The sequence below is a fragment of the Andrographis paniculata genome, unplaced genomic scaffold (assembly GCF_009805555.1).
Source record: "Andrographis paniculata isolate CXL003 unplaced genomic scaffold, ASM980555v1 Contig38END, whole genome shotgun sequence".
Classification (NCBI taxonomy): domain Eukaryota; kingdom Viridiplantae; phylum Streptophyta; class Magnoliopsida; order Lamiales; family Acanthaceae; genus Andrographis; species Andrographis paniculata.
This window is the reverse complement of record NW_026137571.1, coordinates 300955-319398: the sequence shown is the minus strand read 5'-3', so window position 1 is coordinate 319398 and position 18444 is coordinate 300955. Positions and strand designations below refer to the sequence as shown.

Below are 18444 nucleotides of genomic sequence, written 5' to 3'. Positions count from 1 at the left end.
TACATCTAATTATTATTTAAAATATATAAAAAAAAATGTGTACAATAGTAGACGTCAAATTAGGTATCAGCGCTATGGTTTATTAATTCAGGCAATTCGTGGAATCTTTACCATAATAATAATTTAATAAATATTATAATAGCCAAAGACCGGCCAATAGTCACGACAAAACTTTATGAATATTAATAAAGAAGTTATTTTTAACGAAAAGTATGGAGTGCAGTATAAGTACAAAATAATAAGGGATTGAAATTAAATATTTTTAATGTCCGAAGTATTTAAATCCAATTGCCCCTATTATTATTATTATTATGGTTTTTATTTTTAAATTTTTTAAAATAGAAACAGAACTCTTCAACTATTATTAGATGCAATGGGTCCGCCCATCAGGACAGCCCAATTATTACATTGTCACAAAATCATTGGCCCAAAATTAAACAAAATAACAATAATAATAAAAAATACATGTTATTGGCCCAAGTCAATTTAGCAATATAAAGTTTTGATATTAACAACATAAGCCCAATACAACATTATAGATATAATAATTAAATTTTATACATGTGTGTGCGTGTGTCTGAAATTTTAGAATCATATCTCTAGGTAATATGTCAATTTATAATAATATAGGAAAAGCTGGAATATCTTAAGTGGGGCTGTGCTGTTTGGTCTAAAATTCTATCATGTTTCTTTCACAAGTTCTACAAATTAATCAAATTTGAAAAATAAGAAACACTGCACCAAGAAAAAACAGAAATTTATGTCACACTAATAACTAATTCCCACCACCCATAATTAATATATACATGTAAGTAAGGGGGGCATGATTTTAATTTGCATTAAAATCTGTGGGTTTTCTATTCTTTTGTTCTTTCAAACATTTTGGGGAAAAATATTTAATTACCTCCATCATAAATGAATTGCTTTTACCTTTTTCCTCAAAGTGGCTTGTAGGGTCCTGTAAGATTAATTTCTCAGCACCATAAACATCAGTCCCAATCTCCATGATTTCTTGGTAGTCTGTAATAATATACCAAATGTAATAATAATTGGAGTGAGGAAAGTGATGGATCACTTTCTTGCTTCCTCCAAGATTAGCATGCATAGCTGTGCACTAAATTTAATTAATGATCATGAATGAAATAAACAAAATGGAAAAGGTGTTTTTTTTTTTTTTTTTTTTTTTTCAGTAACACAAGCAAAAATAATGAAATATATATGATCATATACTACATAGAATTAATTGAAATGAATGTTGTTATAATGAATCCTAAATATAATGTATTTGATGAAAAGAATGCAGCGCATAGATGAGATATACCTGTGTAAGGATTGAATTGATCATATATGATTAGACTCAAATTAGGGTTTAATGGCTGTCACTTTCTTGATCAAAAAAATTTATATAAAGCTTTTTAAATTTGTCTTATGCTTAGAATTCAAAGATGAGTTAATTATCGTGCACTAATCTTAAAGTATTTATTTACAAGACAGTGGAAAAAGAGCAGTAATGTTGGTGTGTGTGTGTCATCATGATGATTGCATATATCAGCAAAAATGGGCATATAACCAGTGAAAATGTTCCCCACTATAAACCCTAGAATGCTCTCAGAAGATCATAAACTTTAAAAATCGATCAATTAATCCCACTTGGAACTAATCCAAGTACTGTAAGACAAAAAAAATAATCAGATTGCAGCAAACAAAAGTCAGAAATAATAGTTTGTTGTAGTAATTAACATCAAGATTATGAATTAGTTTGATTTCAGAAATAGGGTTTTTAGGGTTTCTGTTCTAATAAATAATTAAGCTTCTAGTACTGTCTTGTGGTTTAATTAATTAATCATCCCAATTGGCCATAATATAAAAAGAAATAAATCTTTTTGGGTTATGTAAAATTCAAATGCTACATGACTCAAGTCACATTAACAGGACAGTGAAGTGGGAATCAACAAGAAAGGTTATACTAATTTAATTATCTAATTAAAGTTCAACTTTTTTATATCCAGGAGAAGTAGGGCCATGTTTTTACTTACATCCCATCACTTAAAAATCCATCCCACTACTACTAATTTAATAATATTTAATTTTAGGTGGTTTGGAAATACATTCCCTATCATACCAATTAATTATATGACATGTCTGGTTTTTGTGCCTGTCTCATATGCTTTTTTCCTTAATCCATGGGAATGGTCTTAACAACCCATTAACCACTAATTGCACAACAATATTAATCATTTTTCTTAGATCTTATGATGTCAAGTATAGTTTGGAAATTGACATCTCTGAATCAGCCATTTTCGCTGGAAATATATATCTAATTGAACGGTTTCCAAGACATGTATAAATACACACATTATGCATTTACATAAATGATTGTTGCCATTGTTTACTCACTTCTAGGCAGTGGAAATCCATGTCAAAAGAATATATATGTGTTTCTATATTTATGTAATAAAGTAGACAATCAAGAGATACACACCTGTCTCATTCCACAATTTGTTAGATTCTTGGGGGATCCAGGGAGGCCAGCTCCTGAGAAAATATACACCATTCATGGCCTGGTGATTGCACTGGATTAAGCCTGGAGCTCGAATCCCGGGATCCACAACAATTACTTTCAATCTGTAATTCTTTAGCTATGCATTTTTACAGACATACACAGAAAAAACATCAGTACTGTACAATTGAGTGGTAAATGCAAGTGAAATAATACACCTACTTGAATTGGTTAATGGTGCAAATTAGGTACAAATGTGAAGGGCACTTTTTTATTAATCCAGTAGCAGAAAATCTCAGTACAAGCATAGAATGGTGTGTGTATGTGTAAGTATGTATGTTATCTGTATATATCCACCACCAATTTTTTTAACTTAAAACTTTTTCCTCTCCAGCCTGGACCATTTTCCATTGCATAATTATTATTATATTTCAAATTGTTTCTTATAAGCTGATCAAGATTTTGGCAATCCTTTTTGTGGAGAATATGGATGTCTACTCATATATATTGCCAATCAGGCCATCACTATCTATGCTGTTGATACTTTCCATAGAAAAAACTTTAGAAACAGAAGGTAATTACAATTACACATACCATACAGATTCAATTACATCTAATTAAAATTAGGAGTACATACAAATTGGGATTTCATATCAGATCTTCTACAGATAATTTACCCCTTGATGGAGAAGAAATAATAGAATACAAAAATCAAGTGACAATGTTACTAAAAGGTAAAAAGATAGTGTAAGAGAAATTCTTTGAAACTCAAAAGACTATTAAGACATGAGAAGAATCTCTGACTAAATCAAATCAACAAAGAAATGAGAACAGTTGGCAATAATTCCAAAAGAAAATTGAACAGTGTACTTCTTGAGGTTTTTTGGAAGCATGTGTTAATGTGATGTCTTTTGGAAGCATATGTTTATTTGACAAAGTTTCAAGAGCTATAAAATCCCCAGTGCTAAGATACGTAGTTTTCATACTTTTCCCCACCAAAATATGATCCTTTCTACCATACATTAATTTCTCACAACACCTTCATGTTTGGTTCCAGAATTTTGTACCACATGATAGATTATTGCTAGTGTCTTAATTGTTAATTTTGTAGCATCTTCAGTGTAACACCATAGTAATTCCATTGTTAGGTCGATAAGAGGGACAAAGAAAGAAAAAAAAAACCAAAAAAAAAAGGATCTAAAATGAGATTGATTTGTAAAATGCAGGTAACTTTTCTGTCCAAGAAAGAACCTACTGATATTCTAAATTGAAATTGAGTTGTAACAAAGCAGCATCTAGGTGAAACTTATTAAGACAGCCATCATTGTATAATCCTAAGAAATAGAGTCGAGTGTGTAAGTGTTAGAGAGAAGAGTCAACTAAAGAGGATACATTGTTACTTTAATTACTTCATAATGGATTATGAAATATGTTAACTCTTGTATTGGAATGGTGAGTAATTTTAAGGAAAAGGTACTTATTGGCTCTTCCATGTTTACTCTCTAGAGGAATTAGGATAATACTATTCTATTGTAGAGCGTCGGCGCTGCATATTTTAATCTAAAGAAATTTAATTAGATGAAGCCTCACCAAGTAAGATAGAGCTGTGTTCAAGTTGGGGTTATAGAGGCATGTTCTGTGGCAACAAATGGCTTATCCATCATTTCTATAAGATGCAAAAATAACAACAATAGACAAGTCTACGATGGAGCACATTATGTAAAACAATAGTAGTGTCTTCTCAATTGTGATCTAAGAGAGGTACGTGCATTTTTACTTTATTTCTAATGGTCCCGTGTGCTTCTAAGCACTCCACCAAGCCAATCAACATCCCCTCCACCAGTTCATTCCCACTATCCCTTAAATAAACCAACCAGTGGTAGGTATGTCTGGAATTAAGATGATGGAGAGTAAAAATGACACAAACCACTCAGGATTGGAGTGCTTTTGTGAATAAATAAATAAATAACAAAAAAGAAAGAAACTAATGTTCAGATCCATTATACTTATTCTGTTTCATCTCAATCTTTAGTATCAGCAGATTATTGTTGTCTGCACATGTTATACGATGCAAGAATTAGAAGTGGGGACTATGAAGCTTCAACAGAGTATGTCACAGCACAAAAGCGACATCGTGCCAGCAGTACTTTGCAGCTGCTTAACTTCCCTCAATATGCACAATTCAGACCGGCAACATAAAACAAACAGATTTCAGGCTTGTTTGCATTCCAAAATCCACCAACTCAAGATTATTCTTTTACCAGCATAATACGATATTCACCTCCAGAAACCTTGATGTATGTTTACCAAACGTGAAAATTATATAATATAAACAGAAAAAAATGACACATTTGTAATAAAGAGAAAATTCTTCAGTACCTCTACTTTCTCAAGGCTTAATAAAGAGGAAAGGTAGAAAAGAATCTTAATATAAGGTCGATTATTTTCATTGTTTCCTACCTCACATAATTAATCATTATATTTTGAAGATTTTTAAGAGCAAATGAATCTCTCTTTCCTGGCTTTAAATCACAATGTCCCCAGTTTCTGTTTAATCAAATTACGAAGACTAATGTTTAAGCTTCTTGATGTGTTGCGAGACTATCTTACCGTGGTCATGCAAAAACCAAATAGCTTTAAACCCTATAATTAAATTTTGATCAAGACTCATCACCAGAAAAACACTCCATGGTGTGTTCAAGTGTTGGTGCATATGTTGGAAATGTCATTTTTAGGATGAAGGCTATAATGCTGTAACATCAATTCTACAGTGATTTCCAGTGGTCCTCTTTTCTTATGGAAAACTTTCTTAGGCTGCAAAATAGGGGTCCCACTTCAACTAATATTTTCACATTTCATCCTAACACCAGTGAAGGGATCTGCCTTTGCGGTACCATTTATTTTTTTCTGCAATCCCTAGAAAGGGTTCTTCTAAATACTTAAAGGCTGTTCCAGAATTTCTACCATATACTCACTCAAGCACTTGAAAATTAGATTTCCTTGTGCCACACATGTTATAAATAGTTGAGAACAAAAGGGAAGCCTACTGCTTATATTGCCTAGCAGTTCTCTAAGTTCACCAACCCATTCCCTTACCTGCCAAAGTAAGATGATCGACTTTCAGAAGCTTTGCAGGTTGAGAAGGTGAGTGCCGAGCAAGATGGAGAAGCAGGGCACGTGCATTACTAACTCATGCATGCCAAATGCAATGAGTTAGTACTTCATGTGCCCTTCTTCCCCATCATGACCACTCAATCTTTTTGTACAGTTTATTTATGAAGCAAAAGATCATCTTCTGCCATCAAAACATTGCAGCAGATGCTATTTTCAAAGCTGCATCTCCAGGTGAATATCCATAACAATGTCTCAGGTTCGCTTCATATATCTCCTTTTTGGATAATATCTTTTTGATGCCATATAGTAAAATTCTAAAGCATAATGATTGAAACTCATTATCATTATTATGAAGTTTGTCTCCTGATAATGAAATTTTTGGTAATGAAGATAAAGACGAATCTAGTGTGGTATGCCTTTGATAGTGTTGACTTGATTTCGATGATTTTAGAGCAAAGTTTTCATGAATCGCGACTTTTGACTGTTAGTGATTTGCATATTCTTGTAAAATCAAGCATCATGTATTGAATTCAAAGGTGCAGATTCTTCAACCTTGTTAATATTCGTTGAATTCAAAGGCATGGGTCATGTCTCATATGTATAGAAATCATACATGTGGCTATAATTCCATAAAATATATTGCAATTATGATATAATAAGGATTAGTACTCAATCTGGGAGGAGATTCAAATATGGGTCCGCCACTGAAATTATAGGTTTCAGGAAGTGGTTTGTATTATCATTTCCCACCTAATGCTGAATAAGAGAACTATAGGAAAGAAATTATGCCATCTGAACTGTGATTATTTATATGGATTTTAGTGGTGTAATGGTTAGTATATTCATTATATGATGCCGTATGTTATTTAAGTCAAAAAAAGGGAACTTTTGGTATAATCTAATCAATTTTCATATGTGAACAAAGTATCTTCTCTGTTTTTTACATTGATAAATGCTTGATAGAGATGTTACATAATTGAAGGGTGTTCTATTTTCTCCTTAATCTTACAATGACAAAAAGTAGATATAAATAACTATCTGTCTTTCAAATGATCATTCAAGATTTTATGCCGTACTGATAGACTTGTCCGTCTCCTGTCTTAAACGATTTTGATCCATAAAAATTTAGCTAATGAATGAAGTAAAGGAGTGTGTAATGAAAAGCATCAATATATTCTTACATTTATGTTAGACATAACATTCACTTTATAATATGAAACTAGGAAAATGTTATGACAGAAAAACTTTCGACAGGTATGTCTGTTATTCCGGCATTCAAAGGAATCAACACAAATAATCAAATCCCATATAAAGTATCATATGTTAACTTTTCAAAATAACAAAAAGGAACTGTCATGTGTTCAATAATAAGCCGGCAGATGCAGATTCACAAAGTACTTTCCTAATTACATCTGTAGTTGAAAATTGGTATAGCACTTAATATCATGATTTCAGAATGGTAATGTATCTGACAATCTCCTAAGCTGGTGAGAAAGAATTTAATCAATCAATCCCTTTTGCTTCAATTATAAGCAATGTTATGGCAACTAATTAGCATTGCATGTATGCTGCTAATTCAATTTACTCTTCAGTCTCAAACCAAACAAGCAAGCAAAAATTTATTATTGGGTCGCATAAATTTATGGTTGTCACCTCTTAAGTTCTATCATCTGACACGTTAGATGCACTATCTTGTTAAGCAGACCTATGGCTAAGGGCAAGTGATCTTGACAGGAACATTGACTCATTACTGTTTTATAGCACTATGTTCATCATAGCATATTCAGCCTATATTTTTGAGTTGTCACTTGGTAAAATTCAATATTTGCAGCGAAGACGTGCTGCTTTATGTTAAGAAACTGACTTCTATCGATCATATCTTATGCTATCCAATTCCAATAATGGTGTTCCAAATCCTTCAGTGAACAGGTGTAGAGGCAGGGTAATCAAAAGGTCAAATTCGATATTTCTCTTCCTCGCACAAATGGATGAGAGCCTTTGAACTAAACATCAGAATTCTTCTACAGTCCAAATAAGTGTTGGAGTTATTCAAGTAATTGGTTCTATCCATTAATATAGATATGACACCTACAATAATTTCTGTCAAATCTTGCCTGGTGATAACTCTATTGAGTGATTGCATACTTCCTTTTGAAAATAATAAGCTGAAATTCTGGGAATCTACAGGTTCAATCATGCTATGCTTCGTGGAGATTTATGATGCATTTTTGGACTAGAAGCCAATCGATGCCAGATACAGAAAAAACATTGTAGCAGTCTTGTAAGAAGCTTGTCTCTTATTCATGAAGTCAGAAACCAACAGTTTGAAGAGACCCTAAATGGCCCAACAAGACAGGTGAGATCAAACTACAATATGCTCCACTTTCTTCTTACATAATTTGAAATCATAATTAACTAATCTGTTCTTTAAGCAGCAACTGTTTTACACAGTAAATAAGTGGCATGAATCTTAGAGTGCTTTGATCATACGCTGTAGATAATCTCGAGCAAATTACCTTTTAGTTCAAATTATTAAACTACAAGTGGCATAGAGATTAGGACCTTGAATTTTGGCCAATTCATCAATCTTCTCAACATCTAGGACCTTGAATCTGTGCTTGCCATGTTCTTGCCCCTGGTGCAGCATCGTTTCCCACCTCCAGCAGTTCAACTGCTTTTGAAGACAAACCATTCACCCTGAAAGAAGCAATTCATCGAACACTTTGTGTGCTCTAAAAGTAAAAAATAAAAATCCCTATTGTGAATCAGCTCATCAAGTACCAAAGTGTAGCACATTACATCCAGCTTTGTGTCATTCATCTTCATTTGTTTTAGCAATTTCAGACCGTCCAAATCCTTTCCCTTTCTCACCAAAAACCTAATGGCATTCAAGAATACAACATATTCAAACCGATTAATATACTTTCAGGTATTTCAACGTTTTCAATGTGATCAAGAGTTTGCCCATCTGGTTTCACTAATCTGAGTGTGGCTTTTGAAATCAAAACTTTAAAAAGAAAATTATACGATGGATGATTCGATTTCATAGGCAGCAAAAGAGTTAATTAGGTCTCAAAAAAATCGACCAAACAAATCACAACCCAACAAATCTTTAGCAATCCAACAAAGCACTAAAAAATGAAAATTGCAGTCTTGGATCCTCAAGCCCAATCTCAAAAGGCCACGCAAAAATCTTCTCGGATCTGCAATTCGTATTCTCTCTTTAGCGGTGGGCAATAAAATTATTGTAATAAAGGCTGAAAACTATGAATCAATACCTTTCGTCTTACGTTAAATTGTCTGCCCAGGACAGAATTTGCCAATCTATAATCATAGAAAGATTTTCCAAAGACCAGAAACTCTAATCAGTTTTGTACAAGTGCAAATGCTGATTTCCCAGAAATAGACAAGTCTTCTTTAACCTTCCATGGTGGCCTGCCGCCATTTCTTGATTGTAATATCCTTCCTATAAATTAATCCAAACAGCTAACGATGCTTGCAAGAACAATGAACCCAATGCACGAAATGAAGGGCGATATGTCTGCTGTAATAAGCCCTCGATTCTGCCATCAATATCCTGTCCATCTGACTGTTGTTAGAAACCCCATAGCCGTAACTGACAGCGGCAAGTATTTGATCACCGATGAAAAGGCCCACCACTTGTTGGGCGTTAAGGAGACGCTGTGGAGCATTCATGGCCGCCACGTCATCACGGATACTGAGACGAATCCCATTGCCACCTGCAAGAAAAAGGTGTACGGACTAGTTCTTTTTGTTTTTGTAATTACATTTCTCTTGTCTGCTTTCTTGCATCTGTGGAACCAATACTTTAATTGCTATCGTTTCGATTGCTTTTAGCTGTTTAGTGGTCTCAAAAAATGGCAAGTCTTTCAAGGAAGTAGCTCGAACCTACTCTTCACTGCCAAGAACTGCTCCCCTATCCACTCAAAGATCGAAGTTGAGGTGTACTTAGCTGGCAACAAGAAACAGGATTATTTTTGGGATTTTAAGGTTGGTGGGTGCTGGAAGGAGAGGTCTTTTGTTGTGTACGATAGAGACTTCAAACCCATTGCTCGAGTACTACTCTACTACTTCGATCTCTTTGCTCTTATTAAATCTTCTTGTTAATTGTTATTGTTGACTAATTCCTGTAATGAAACTACTAATGATATGTGATTTGCAGATGGAGAAGAAGTCGAGAGGAACCAGCATCCTTGGGAAGGAGACGTTCCATCTGACCGTTTCTTCCAAAGTGGATTATGCCTTCATAGTTACTTTGGTTGTCCTACTTTGTGAGGCCAAAGAAGATAAGGAAAATTAATTGACGCGGAGTATTTTCAATTGTATTTGTGAGACTACGATGTAATAATGAATTAAAATAATTATTTAAATATGATTTAATTTGATATTAAAAAATAAAAATAAAAAATGAATGATCAATGGAAAACTCAATGCAGCCCAACCTAATAAACTATACTACGCTAATAAAATGGTCGGAGAAGGATTGAAACTCTCAACTTGATATCACAACCCATTATGATATATTACTATTAATTAATATATTTATTATATATGTAAAATAATTCTAATTTGATAACTAATTTGCATATTAATTTAAATTAAATTTAATTTTAAATAATTTAAGTTGATTTATTATACACATTACACTAGAACCGACAAAAATTGACATAACACGATAATTCGAAAAAAAATAATTTAAATTGAATTGAATATTTTAAAATAATTATGTATACGGATTACACGATAATAAACCGGTTACCATAAAGCCTGATATGACAGTACACAAATCGGATCAGGATTGAATTATTTCAAATAAAATAACAATAAAAAATAAAATAAATTTGGGTTACACACGCGTTCACCACCAAGTCCTACCGCCGCCTTGGACTGAATCTGTTGTACCGTTCAATCGGTAGATGCTCACCGTTCATAGTGACGCGTCATCTGGAGTCACACTCCAGGGCGTCCCCAAGGCTCACACGCCGAGACGTTGACTCCTTCCATTTATTGATAAAAAATCTTTTTGACGGTTTTAATTTCCATTTGAGACGCAATAATCTATAAATAAAAGAATTTTCCGTAGAAAATTTTCCAGAAAAAAAAAAAAAATAAATAAAAATATCTCCTCCGTCCTTCCCACGCTCTCAACAAACGAAATACGCAATCGGAAAATGGCCGGCAACTCGAGCTACGCCTCCGCCGCCGCTCCGGTGGCGGTGATTAGCCCTAATTTCTGCGTCGGATACGCCGTGGATCTCCACATAGTTCGGAAATTGATGACTCTGTCGGAAGGGAGCTTCACGATCTCCGATTCCAACGGCGGCGTAATGTTCACGACCAAAGGGAAGCTGATGACGTTGCACGACCGGCGCCTCCTGCTCGACGCCGCCGGAAACCCTATCATAACCTACCAACAAAAGGTACTCAAATCGACCTCGAATTTAAATTAAATCAATTAGGATCTTCAACAGTATACAGTCAAGTCACGTAATGGCGATTCGATTCGTAATTTTTAATTTTCAGCTCTGGTCGCCTCGCCGGCGATGGCAGGCGTTCAGAGGGCAAAGCAACGACGAAAGGGATATGATCTTCAGCGTGAGGAAATCTTCGATTCTGCAAATGAGGACCAAATTGGAGGTTTTCATGGCGTCCAACACTCGAGAGGAAATCTGCGATTTCAGAATTGAAGGCAGCTGGTTCGAGAGATCCTGCGTCATATACGCCGGAAATTCCGATATCATTCTGGCCAAGGTGAAGAACAGATTGTAATTATTAAGCAGGTGAATTGAAGTTTATCTGATTGTGTCTTGATTTGCAGATGCACAGGAAGCATTCGGCGTCGAGTGTTCTTCTTGGGAAGGATCACTTTATGGTGACTGTTCATCCCAATGTTGACTATGCCTTCATTGTAGCTCTTGTGGTCATTCTTGAAGAAATCAACACAGATAGAGAAGGAGGTGGTAATTAATTAAGAATAAGTTTGAATTTTAATTCATTATTTTTGTTTTTGGATTTTCAAGATTGTTGTTTGTTGTTGGTTAGATTGGATTGTGGTTTTGGTAATGATTTGGAATTGTTGGTGTTATGTGTTAATGTTGTTATTGTCCAAGGCTTTTGTTTTTTTACTCATTGGAGCATCATTTCATATTTGAATCGAATCCAAAATATTTGAAATTATCAACTTTATTGAAATTGAACTAAATATAATATAATTATTAATATGACTTTTAAAATAGAATAATATAAACATATTGTATTATGTTTAGCTCGATTTACTGAAAAAATATTAAAAATCAAAATTAAATTGAACAAGTATCAAATATTCTTTTTATCTTTCAAAGTATTTGAATGCTTAATTTAGGGTGTGTTTGTTTGAGAAAATTTGAGTTTGGATTTTATTTTTATTTGAATTTTGGAATGATTTTGAATTATGAGGTTTCTTTTGTTGGAGAATTTTGATTTGTATTGATGTGATGGATAATGAATAAAATAATATAGATATATATTAAATTTAATTGATAAAATTTATATTGTATAATTTGATTATAAATTTATATTATACCAAAAATATATATTTAAATTTTTATTTATTCGTGTTATACAAAATTTTATTCTTTATAAAATGACATATGTATATATATATATTGTATATATTTTTACCCTATAATTATTATAAATATTAAATATATTATCATGGTTGGGGAAGTTTGGGGGAAAGTGTTTGCACAGTATTTTTCCTCAAAACAGCATGGAGAAAACAAACTCTTATAATTTATATATAAAGAATACAATTTCGTTTAACTTTGCCTACATCTACTTGATGTAGTTTTATATAATTTTTTAAAAGTAATATTAAAAAAAAATAGAACGTACCCTTCTTCAGTATTTTTTTTGTTGTTTTTTCTAATATATTAAGAAATATTAGTATTTTATTAGATAATGAAAATGTATAATATTATTTTAATATTTTTATTTTTACAAATATAAAAAAATAATATTTTTTTAAAAATTAAAAATATTTTAATATTTACCCATAAATTATTTTACTAAATATTGTTTTAATAAGAAAAAAAATAATAAAAAATATTTTAATTGAAACCGAATGAATACATCATATTTTATATATACATATAAAAACAATGTACTATAAAATATTATTTTTATAATTTTTTATACTTCAAAACAAATCAGTTAAAATTAAAATTTATTTTAACATCTTTTATCTAGAAAATATTAAAATCATTTTATATATTTTTATTTATTAATAAAAAAATATTATTATTATTAAGTCGAAATAATGGATTGGAACGAAGGATTATATTCTAATTTTTTTTAGAAAAAAAAAAAAACTGAAATTTGACCAAAATATTTGTTGGTGTTGGAGGTTATTGTTGGGAGCACCAGGACCCCGAACGCCAAATAATGGGATCGTAGTATTAATGGTCTGGTGTTGGACCAAGTGTTTTTCATTAGACCATCTTCAACCTATAACTCCATTTTTACAGGATCTACAATATATTTTTTTATTTTTGCAGGATTTACAATACATTTTTCCATCTTCAACTATACCCTCTATTTTTGCAGATTAAAAAATATTATCTTTATATTTTATTTTACATAATTTTTAAAATTACAAATAAAATTTAATATTTTATTATTTTTATACATTTAAATTATAATAATATTTTTAATTAATATTTTAAATATCATGCCGAAAAATTATATTTATTAATATTGTACGCATAATTTTATATTATATTCTTAAGTTTATCTTTTATTTAATATTATGATATTTTTTATAATTAATGTTATTTTTTATTTATAAATATTATAATATTTTAAATTTAATATATATAATTTATAATAATTTTACCATAATCAATTAATTATAAATTTTAATAAATATTAAATAAATAAATAATTTACTATAAATATTAATTACAAAATTATAATAAAAAATAATAAAATTAAAAGTAACAAAAATAAAATAAAATAAAATATATAAAATATAAGCTTAAAACAAAATAAAAATAAAATAAAATAAATAAAATAAAATAAATAAAATATAAAAATATATTTTATTTTGTTGATGAAATTTTAAAAATTTTAAATTAAATAAATATAAAAAAATAGATAACTATATTAATAAATAGATAATATTAAAAAAAAAGTAGATAATTATATAAATAAATAGATAATTATATTAAAATAAAAAAGAAAATTACACTCAGCTGGAATCAACGAGTGTTACAATATTTCGCTCTAATTTCAGCGGGTGAATTCTGCAAAATTGTAGGTTGGGTTAGAGCAATTTTTTTTTTTCGACTCTATAAAAATTGGAGATGGTCTAATGATCCAAATTAAAGGGACAAGCAAGTTGCAAAATTGCAATTTTATCCAAGCAAAATATTCAATGGACAGAGAATTAAAAGTCAAACATGTGCATTTATATTTATATTTATATTTTTTATATTATTTATAGGAATTCGAGTAAATGTTTATTTTTATTTGATTTTAATACGTTAATCTTAACATATATTTAGACAAATCTAATTTTATGTAAGAAGAAAAAATATATATAAAAGAAATTTTTTTGGTTAAAAAATAAGAATATTTTCTCATGATAAGTAAATAATATTTTTACTAGTAAATAAATAAACCCTGGAAAAAATAAATAAATATATTTCGATTGAACATAGTAAGAAAATAATTATATACATAACTCATGATGGAAGGGAGTATTATTTATATGAAAGAGGAATTGGGGGTTAACTAACAAATAAATATATAAATAATCATCATTATCCTTTCTCATGTGATGGCCTACCCTACACAGCAATTATATTTGACTTGTGGTACTAAAATGGTGTGTTTCTTTAGAGGGATGGGAGGATTTGAGTTTGGATTTGATTTTTATTTAAATTTTATAATAAATTTGAATTTTGTTGTTTTTCTTGTATTTGGATTTGATTGGAGTTTGGAGAGTTTTGATGTATATTGATTCGATGGATAATGAATAAAATAATATAAATATGTATTAAATTTAATTGATAAAATTAATTTGGTATTATTTGATTATGAAGTTATATTATACCCAATATATATATATTTAAATTTTTTTTATTGATATTATAAAAAAATTTATTTTCTACAAAATGATATATATTGTATATACTCTTGTATCCTATAATTATTATAAATATTAAATAAATATAATATTTTAAAATATTTATATTAAAAAAAAAAAGAACGTAGCAAAAGGTATAATTATTATAAATATTAAATAAATATAATATTTTAAAATATTTATATTAAAAAAAAAAAAGAACGTAGCAAAAGGTGCATTTGCGGCCTTTGTCATGTAAAGGGGAATCGGATTGGTTCGGGAAAAAAATATTGTGCATAGTATTTGCACAGTATTTTCCTCGGAACCAGCCTTGGGAAATAGTTCCTAAATACTATTCTTTCGTCACAATTAATTGTCTATTTTAGCTTAAATATTGGAGTTTTATATATTATATATTTAATAAATAATTAAAAAATATATTAATAAAAATAATTATAATATAATTATAAATTAAATTAATATGACTAAATAATTTGATTAAAATTATAAATATAATTTTTTAAAATATAATAAAAATATATAATTATATTTTTAAAAAATATAATAAATTATGTAGGACTAACGAAAATAAAAAATATAAAAAAATTATATTGGAAAAAGTAGTAATATCATCAAACAACCTGATGACATGGAAAGTCCCTCCTAAAAGTCTATTCTAATCTCATATATATATATATATATATATATATATGGTACTTACATAATAACTCTATTTACCTATATATATTTTAAAATAAGTATTGTTTATTTATAATAATGTTTTTTTAAAATATTAAATAAAATATTATTTTTTTACAATATACTAATTCTATATTGTTTAAAATTTTATTACATACATATTTATGTAAATAGAGCTTAAATAAAAGCAAATTGTCACAAATATAGTGGTGCATCGTACGTGTCGTGTCCTGATTTTAATTTTGTAACTTGATGAAAATTTGTAAATTAAAATTGATGATAGCATTAATGTGTGTGTAAGTTATCTTATCCCAACGCCATAAGACAAAAATCAGTACATATTGCAATAAGTGCGTAGAATACAAAACCAATTTTCAACTCGTGACAAATTTTCCTTTTTAATGTTATTATTATTTTATTTTTTGTCTAATTAATTATTGCATTTTATTTCATAGCTACTATCAATTATTCTAGAAATATTCGTGCTATTGTCTGTCTCTCTCTCTATATATATATTCTCTTCATCTCAATTTTTTTTAGCTTTATTTGAAAACATTAATATATATATATATATATATTGGTAATGGATAATAAGCAAATATATTTTTGTTTACAATATTAACTTGCTAATAATAATAATAACAATAAGATGGTTAGCTAAAATATATCGTATTAAATTTTAATAGTATTTACAAAAAAGTTACATTATACAAAATATATATAATGAGATAACATTTTTTAGATACATGCATATTCTTGTGTTATGTAAAATTGTAAAGTTTAGAAACCTTTTTGTAGAACAATATTTGTTTATTTTTAATAATATATTATAAATCTAAATTTGTTAAAACATTTTTTTTTACATATATTAAAATTCAAAACCTCTCAAATTGTAAATACCAACAAACACACTCATAGAGACACATAATAAAACACAAGTTGATCGTCGTTTACATTTATCTTGATGTTTTTAAATAATAAGATTGTCAATTATCATTTATAGTTAAAATATATTGTTAAAATATATTTAAAAGTAATATATTATATTTATGGTAGGTGCATTGTTTAAAAGATTTGTAGATTATTGTCTTATTTAGACTATTTGTATATCACTATAAAAATTTACGTATTTTTATTATTGAAATAGAGAATTTCAATTTTATATTCTAACATATTATCAGAGTCAAATTCTCTCCGTGTATATCCATGACCCGTTATATCTCGTATATATTTTATTGATGTATTTGCTTCTATCCACGATCGTGCTGTCATTTTCATGCCGTCTTAATTTCTATTATTTCGATGTCTATTGACAGAGTTCTACTTTCAACTCTAACGCCGTTGAGAATCCTGTTTTCGACTCTAACTTTATTGAGAGCGAGTGAGTCTTGTTTCCGACTCTAACTCTGTTGTGAGCGAGCGAGTCCTGTTTCCGGCTCTAGTTTCGTTGTGAACGACCGAGTCCTATTTTCAACTTTAGTTCTGTTGTGAACAAGTGAGTCCAACTTTAACGGTGTTGAGTTTTGATTCTAACTTTGATTCAGTGGACGACTACACCACCTTTAGTCAATGGCAACTTCAAGTTTGTTCGTTAAAAATCTCGGCTATACCTTTCTCAGTCACTTCTGACAAACTTAAGTTTGTTCAATCATATCTTGAGTTTGAGGATGAGTGTTAAAATATATTTAGAAACAATATATTATATTTATGATTGGTGCTTTATTTAAGAGATTCGTAGGATTCTTGTCTTATTCAGCCGATTTGTATATCACTATAAATATATACGTATTCTTTTAATTGAAATAAAGAATTTCAGTTTCTAATATATATATAAATAGTAGCAAAGAAAAATAAAGTTTCTTTAGTTTGTTTAGTTGGAGTTTGAAATTAATTTACAATGAAATATTAATTTAAATTCTTATTTAAATAGTATTTTAACTTGATATTATATGAAAAAAAAAAATTAGATATTTTTATTAAAAAATATATAAAACAAAATAGATTTGAGTTGAATTGAATTGAATTGATATAAATGAAATACGCACAATGGATGCACAATGAAAGAAAATAAATTTGAAAATATAAATTTTTACAATGAATAAATATAGATTTTTACAATGAATAAAACTTAGGGTGTGTTTGTTTTGGAGATTGGATTTTAAATATATTATTCATCTAATTTTTTTTTCCCAAAATATCAAATTAAACACTTATTTTTTATTTTTTATATTAGGCTAAAAATCAATTTTACATTCAAAATATCACATTAACTTCTATTTATATCACATCATACAATTATTCAAATTCAAAATTTTTATTATTTAAATTTCAACTTAAAATTCAAACCCCAAAACAAAAATTAAAGAATAGATATATCTTGTGAGGCAATGAAAATAGTAATATTGATTTTGTTTTAGATTATGTCTACAAAAATTTAGATTTTGTTCCTTTATAGTTTAAAATTAATTTAAAATTAATGTTTGTTTGAAATTTTGCTTAAATAATATTCTATCCGTCTCATATCTATATATCTATTTGATGCACGAAGTTTTAGAAATATTAGTATTATATTGCGATATAGCATAAATAAAGGTAAAAAGGCTAAATTAATCATATTAGTATTGTATAATATAAATGTAATGACATTTGTGTGATATATTGTAAATTGGAAAGGTATTTGCAATGTTAAGTAGATGGTACAATTACTAAAAAAAGAAATAGATACTTCGTTACGAGACAGATCAAAATGAAAAAATAGATAAACTGTTAAGGGACAAATAGTATTTTCCTATGATATTTTAGAGAGAAAATAATACTTCGTTCGATTCTAAGAATCTCGTTTAATTTTTATATGTTGATCTTTAAATATTATTATTATAATAAAACTAAGTACAAATTAAAACAAAAATGTAAAAAATAATTCGGTATTTTGTAATACTAATAAAATTTTTTATGTTAATACAATAATGCAAAATATAAATGTGAGTTAAGGATAAAAATAATA

General features: G+C 29.0%; 2 protein-coding genes and 1 long non-coding RNA gene across 4 annotated transcripts; 2 read left to right on the top strand and 1 right to left on the bottom strand.

Moving 5' to 3' along the window:
- Positions 1-526: 526 nt before the first annotated feature.
- On the bottom strand, positions 527-9025 carry LOC127251125 (uncharacterized). Of its 2 annotated transcripts, XR_007838839.1 has the most exons (4): positions 8893-9025; positions 8177-8817; positions 2483-2639; positions 527-1020 (listed from the first exon to the last, which is right to left on the bottom strand). It is a non-coding gene; the product is annotated as an uncharacterized LOC127251125 (long non-coding RNA). The 2 variants fall into 2 exon arrangements; XR_007838838.1 differs by lacking the exon at positions 527-1020 and having other exon boundaries at positions 1338-2639.
- Positions 9026-9106: 81 nt separating this feature from the next.
- LOC127251124 (protein LURP-one-related 10-like) lies at positions 9107-9964 on the top strand. The gene is made up of 3 exons (XM_051274720.1): positions 9107-9367; positions 9473-9691; positions 9798-9964. The coding sequence occupies exons 1-3, from the start codon at positions 9107-9109 to the stop codon at positions 9933-9935; spliced, it is 618 nt and encodes a 205-aa protein (XP_051130677.1). The 3' UTR covers positions 9936-9964.
- A 753-nt stretch (positions 9965-10717) lies between these two features.
- On the top strand, positions 10718-11728 carry LOC127250772 (protein LURP-one-related 15). Its single transcript, XM_051274191.1, has 3 exons — positions 10718-11055; positions 11159-11386; positions 11454-11728. Exons 1-3 carry the CDS (start codon positions 10807-10809, stop codon positions 11601-11603), a joined length of 627 nt encoding a protein of 208 aa, XP_051130148.1. The 5' UTR covers positions 10718-10806; the 3' UTR covers positions 11604-11728.
- The last annotated feature ends 6716 nt before the right edge of the window (positions 11729-18444 follow it).